This window comes from Mastigoproctus giganteus, chromosome 9 (assembly GCF_048544385.1).
Source record: "Mastigoproctus giganteus isolate SK-2022 chromosome 9, ASM4854438v1, whole genome shotgun sequence".
Lineage (NCBI taxonomy): Eukaryota > Metazoa > Arthropoda > Arachnida > Uropygi > Thelyphonidae > Mastigoproctus > Mastigoproctus giganteus.
The window spans coordinates 93006674-93013201 of record NC_143583.1 but is presented as its reverse complement, the minus strand read 5'-3'; the positions used below and the strand labels follow the sequence as shown (position 1 = coordinate 93013201).

The 6528-nt window shown below is 38.6% G+C and overlaps 1 protein-coding gene across 3 annotated transcripts in view; it reads left to right on the top strand.

Moving 5' to 3' along the window:
- The first annotated feature begins 2389 nt into the window (after positions 1-2389).
- LOC150080548 (uncharacterized) overlaps positions 2390-6528 on the top strand; it is a 318665-nt gene continuing 314526 nt past the window's right edge. For 2 of the 3 annotated variants that reach the window (XM_090381740.1, XM_090381739.1), the window contains exon 1: positions 2390-2492. In XM_090381740.1, coding sequence (XP_090237866.1) covers positions 2445-2492 — 48 coding nt within the window. In that variant the 5' untranslated portion in view covers positions 2390-2444. The remainder of the gene's footprint in view (positions 2493-6528) is intronic. The other variant, XM_090381741.1, reaches the window with a different exon arrangement.

Genomic DNA, 6528 nt, shown 5'->3' with positions numbered 1-6528 from the left:
GAATAATTTAATAAATATAAAAATATAATAAAATAAAATAGAAATTATTTACGATTATTTTACCTGTCCGTGTTCGAAAGTTTAGTAATTCACTAGTCTGTGATGTATTGTGTGTTGAGAAAAGAAACCACAATACATAGAACATAACATTTTATAACTTTTAAATTATATGTATAAATGTTTCCTCAGTATAATAAATGTATCCTAATTCACAAAGGGGGGATCAAAGGGTGGCACAAGTAATTACAGACCTGTTAGTTTGACTTCTGTTCCGGGGAAAATAACGGAGTCACTGGTTAAAGAAGCAATGCAAGATCATCTAAAACAAGACTGCAGTAATAATTCAGCCACAGCATGGGTTTGTTAAGGAGAAGTCTTGTCTGACCAATTTGATTGGATACTATGATGTAGTCAACAAACGAATGCAAAAAATAATTTTGATATCATATACAGTAGTTGGATTTCAAGAAAGTTTTTGATACTGTTGCACAAGGAAGACTGATATACAAATTGAAGCAAAGCAGTATGGCATTAAGGGCAAGTTGCTACAATGGATAAAAGGATGGTTCAGTGGAAGAAGACAGAGAGTGGTAATCAAGTAATCAATGGACACTGCTTTTCTTGGGCCAATGTTATTAGTGGAGTCCTCCAGGGTTCGGTGTTGGGTCCTTTGTTGTTTTGCATATTCATCAATAATATTGATAAAAGTATATCAGGATTAATATTCAAAGGTTGGTAGGGTTGTTACTGACAGTAATGACAGCATGCTACTGCAACAGTATCAAGAAAAGTTGGGCAGATGGGCTGAGAAGTGGCAACTGAAGTTTAACATTGACAAATGCAAAGTACTGCACATGGGTAGCGGTAACCCCAGAGAAACGTACCAACTGTGTGATGCTACACTCAGGGTAGTAGAGAATGTAAAAGACCTTGGGGTAATTGTGCAGTCAGATATGAACTTTTCTGAGCAGTACAGACACGCTGCCAGAGCAGGTCATAGGTTCTTGTCAATGATATACATGAATTTTGCTAGTGGGATTGTTGTTGTTGGGTTTTAGGAGCATCGGCGACTGAGGCCACGTTGCTTCGTGTATATTGTCTGTAAATTGTGTGTGTGTTCTGAGGTCGAGTTTCTGTTTGCTGGACGAAAAATCCGAGTTTCTGGGAGAAAAAACCAGGCTACCCTCGCCTGAGACCGACTAACTCAGCCACATTGTGAAAAAATGCCCATAAAAATTCCTCACGTCATCGAACGTGGCTCGAACTCAGATATTGTCCACCCGGTGGTGGGGGGGGGGGAAGACGGCGATCCTACCAACTGTGCTACCCACGAGGGCTGCTAGTAGGAAAAAGGCGGTGATTATCCCTTTGTAAAAGGCAATGATCAGGCGACGCCTTTAGTACTGTGTACAGGTGTGGAGGCCTCATTTTAGGAAGGATGTAGAGCTGCTAGAATGAGTAAAGATAAGGGCAACAATATTGGTGAGGTGGGACGAAGGGGTTCTTTCTTACCAAGAAAGGCTTAAATTCTGCAAATTGCAGCGTCTGGTGACTAGGCACCTGCGAGATAATCTGATTGAGGTTTATAAGGCATGATTTGAGCAGGCTGAATGCCGATGTGATTCTTTCTCTCTTTTATTTATCTTTTTTTTTTTTTTTTTTTTTGGCTGATGTTCTATAAGCTTGCTTTCTTGCATCATATGCCTCTACTAATGTTAATAGCCCAAGTTAGTGTTTCGATTATCATTTGTTGTATCTTATATAGGGCAACTCCTGAGTCGTCCACGGTACTTTATGATCACAGAGAACTAAAATTATATTATCATTATTTGAATTTTTTTCTCAGAATAATCCCCCCCCCACAAGAAGCCGTGTAATGGATATTTTGTTTAGTTGTCCCTAATTTTTAAATCTTCTCCCGAACCACATTAAAGCGGTATGACCAAGTTCTGTACCTTCTATGCCGTTTTGCATATTTCTACTTAAAATGCTGCTAATTATTCCACTACTGTTATGGCGGTCGAATATAAATGATGCGTGTGAGAATACTCAAGATATCACTTAACCTAAAAATAATTTAAACTGCTCTCTAACAAGTTTAAGAGCTAGTGTACAGTCAATTATTTAACAGATCATTTTACTTTTCGTAACGTGTACAATTTAAACGAATGAATGGCGCAACTTTTCTGTTTTTTTTTTTTTTTTTTATATGAAGTAAATAGATCCGCTCACATGACTTGAGCATTGGATTCCTAAACGCACGATGTTTTTTTTTTTTTTTTTTTATTGCTTTTGCTACTTTCAAGCACTTCACTCAGTTGTCCCATGCGGCTATTCGTTCAGATGTGCTTACCCCCCAACTGAAAGTTTTCCACATATGCGACACAGAACCGGTAAAGCAACGGCTAAGTGGTCAGTTGTTTCTTCGAGGAGCGGAATCCAGAATGGAAAGTTCAGAACTTCCCAGTGATATGGATTGCTTAAGGAAATTGGTAAGTAAATATTTTAAATGTCAAGGATATAATGGTTGAAAGATAAAAATGACTAATTTTATAGTGTTTAGATAACATTACGTTCTATTGCTGAAAACTAAGACTACTCTTACTGTTAGTATCGTAAATCCCTTTCGAACACATTACTCTATGCGGAATGGTACGTGTACGCGCGCGTATAGTAAAAGAAATCTGGCCTTGAAAAATAATGCTTCAGTAATTCTAAGTGAATCATTAGGCCGAATCATATCACGAACTTGGTTATTATTTTCATTCCAATTTGTGAGTAAATAGTATAATTATAGAGTGAGAAAGAAGCTATAAAAATGCTCTGTCGAGGAAATAACCACGTGTAATAAAAAAAAAAAAAAAATAAAAATAAAAAAAATATATAATAGCGACATCGTTTAATCTACGGCCAAAATATATGTATAATTTTTATTTGTTATTTAAAATAATAAAAATCGCTTTAACTTTTTTCAAGTAATTTTGTAAATAGCATTTTTTTTTGTTTTAATAAATCACTGTCACGAAAATATGGGCATCTAATGGCCCAGCTCTGGGGGAAGGTAGGGGGAACGTGAAGTTCTCCTCAATTATCAAGAATTTCCGTCTCAACAGTAATTGAGAGCTAACTGTGTTGACTTGGAAAAAAAAAAAAAAAGAATTACGAAATTCGGCAGTTATAATTAAACAGGGGTACTAGAAATTTTCCAATTTCAGAGGTGCGTGGAAGATTTCTGACTTTTAAGTGTAGACGTGTGGGAGAGGGGAGAAAGAGTAGACAAAGATACGTGTGTGTTTGTATATATATATATCCTTTGCCATTAACTAATGTCTTGAACTTTTAGAGTAATACGACATAACCTATAGTCAGCGAGAGCTTAGCAGGTAGTCTGTGCAGCAAAGATTAGAATCAAACTGATTTTTTTTTTTAGTAGAAAGCTATTTTATTATTATATACTGTATTTTTAAACAAACATGTTTCCTTGATTTGTCTAAATTAAGCTAATATAATACTTTCATTATTGTAAATTAAGATAATTTCTGTTGTTAATTATAATATTAATAAATCAAACGCGTAAGAAAATATCGATAGTATGAGTAAAATTTTTTTAAACTTAGTCTTTAGCATCGAAAGGGTTAAGGGTAGAACTCCAGATCTTGGGTACAAGTCCATATTTCGACAAACGGACAGGAACAAAGCAGTGATTGGCAGGTGCCGACTCACTACTTTCCCCGCCCACTTCCCTCTTAGGCCGATATGCCTAGGGTGTTTATCCTCCCACTTTCCGCTGTTTTTAAATTGCGAACTCTTTTTCCGATTTTAAAACAGTGGGATGGGGTGGGATAAACACCCTGCCCTGAGCTAAGCACCCCCCCTCACCCAATCACAGAACTCGACCTTACAATCACTACGACCACGCCCACTGCACGGAGACAAGTGGTACCCAAATAATGGAGTTTATCCGGGTTAAGAATTCTTGCTTTAGAAGATGAATAATAAGAATTTACGATTAATCATTTCATACAACCGATAACTGTATTTATCAATCACGTGAGCTGCAACCACGGTCCACGTGTGCTGGCGTATTCTTGGACTTCACCACTCGGCTCCGTTGGGCTGTTGTAACTATCACTTCATTCTACACAAATGTGCGGAAACAGGTTGTGTTCACGCACTCTTCATCAGTGCAACTAAACAAGGGACAGCTGAATGCAGCCTGAAAGATTGTTTAAGGCAGGACCGGACTAAGGTATTCCTGCGCCCCGGGCAGAAAGATTATTTCGGCGCTACTTTGCATATCCTAGAAATCCGCGGAAGGTTTTGTACAAATATCCTTCCTTTGCTCTTCAGCTTCTGGTGCCCTTGTAAGAATGGCGCCCCGGGCGGCTGGCCTGTTAGTTTGTGCCTTAATCCGTCACCCTTTTAAAGCAACCGACCCATTTCTAAGCTGGGCAGCCAGGGAACTAGTGAATATATTTACCCCCACTATGTTTTACCGGTGATTTGCTTGTTCTCTGGACTGAAAGTGATTGATTTATGAGAGCCAAGAACTCACCGGAAAATCCTATTCCTTCTGTGAGATTGGTTAACTGTAAGCTTTTAAGAATTTCTCCAGTCCCCAATGGAATTCAAAGCAAGATCTCTAAATAAGTAAGAAGTAGCAAATCCACTATACTGTCACGGACTACTTGGGGGAAAGAACATTGTTTTTTATCCGATCTTGGTCATGTGTGCATAGGAGAGGTAATATTTTGGAGGGGAAACGTAGCGTAAATGTGGGATACCCTGTTGGACGATATGGAGGAAGCAGTTAATCATCGAATGCTCCCTACACCTGAAGAGGTGTCGAGGGCATTGATCAGATTGAACATGCATCCTAGATAGGCTGCTTGTTCTTGTTTTTAATATACCTAGGTAGCTCAAGACAGTATATAACACTTCTCCAAAGTGTGTAGACACTTTGGAGAAGGTTACTAGAATAATGGACTGAAACGAGATGTGGAAGTAATCTTGGTAATAATCTTGAATGAAGACATACCTTTGATTGTTGAATTGAAAACACAGATTGACAATATCATTTCAGCTGCTATTGAACCTTACAGCGCACAGGAGAATATGCTTTCCTGTACGTTACAAAGGAGTTTAAAAAAGGGTGGTGGCCGCTCAGAAAGAAACCATTGGTATGTACTCCTCATTCTACGTCAATAAGAGAGAGAGAGAGAGAGAGAGAGAGAGAGCATCTGAATTAGTATAGATGCCTGGACCCAAGACAAACTGCGGTGTTTAAAGATGGTGTTTAGGAGCATTAGCAACTAAGGCCATATTGCTCCGGGGATATGCGGTGGTCATTCCCTGACCTTTCCGCCTCCTCCGTATTTGGTGGATCACGGGCTCGAACTCCGGTCTAATCAAGAAGCGTGTGATACGCACTGCTGCTCCTGCCCACCTGGCTACGGAGGCGCCGCTTAAAGATGTGTCCATATTAGTAAGACCGAATGATGTAAGGGAGCGACCTTTTTCTGCATCAGCCAAAAAAAAAAAAAAAAAACCATAATAAATAAATAAAATAATAATTCAAATAAAACAGAATTTTCACATTATTCTCATTCCCTGAAGATAATCATCCAACTATGCTTTAAACTTAGACTCACTGACTCCACTTCTCTTAGGTAGGTAACTTATTCGAACTTTCAACAACCCCCCAGCCCACAGAATGTACTTCGTGCGATCCAGTCTTCTGTTTTTCTCTGAGATTTTGTATTTGTGTCTCGCCCCGGAGGGAGAACAAATTTTCCTCATTCATTTCACTCAATCTCTTCAGTGCCTTATACACCTCAATCAGATCTATCCCTTATATGTCCGATTGTCAAAGTCTGCAGTCTACACCTAAGCCGTTGCTTATGTGCATCGCTTTGCACTCGTAACTAATCTGGTCGCCCTTCTTTGAACCCTCTCCAGAAGCTCTCTTTTTTTAGGTGCCTTCTCCAGACTTGATTATAATATTCCAAATGCGGTGTAACCATCGCCTTGTAAAGAAGGATAATGGCTTCCTTCTCCCTATCAGAAAGGCCCTGTAAATCATAGACACGACTCCGTTTCCCTATCCGCCTATTGATATTGCATGGAAAATTTCATGTCAGATTGGATCCTACTGTCGAAGTCGTTTTCGTCTTAATTTTAGCTTCTCTACCCTAACTTACATGTGACTCCAGAATTACTGTTCTAGAACAGTAATTCTGATTAAGTTTTTCTTGAAGTGCAGTTTTCTATCATTGTAACTGTAAATGCATACCGTGGAAAACTTCAATTTAATACCGCTCCTTCTGAATACGTCATCATTATGATGTGTTTCAAGAAAGTTCCTCGCGTCTAAAATAATGAGCATTTATACCGTAGTATTTTGAGGAGTCCACAAAAATCGACGAAGAAATGTTAAAGAGGACTTGTAATTGCTGAATCTTCTTTTAAGGTGCATTTTAAGAAGAGATATGGATTGCAATTCATGCAGAGGTTGCAATGATAGAAAAC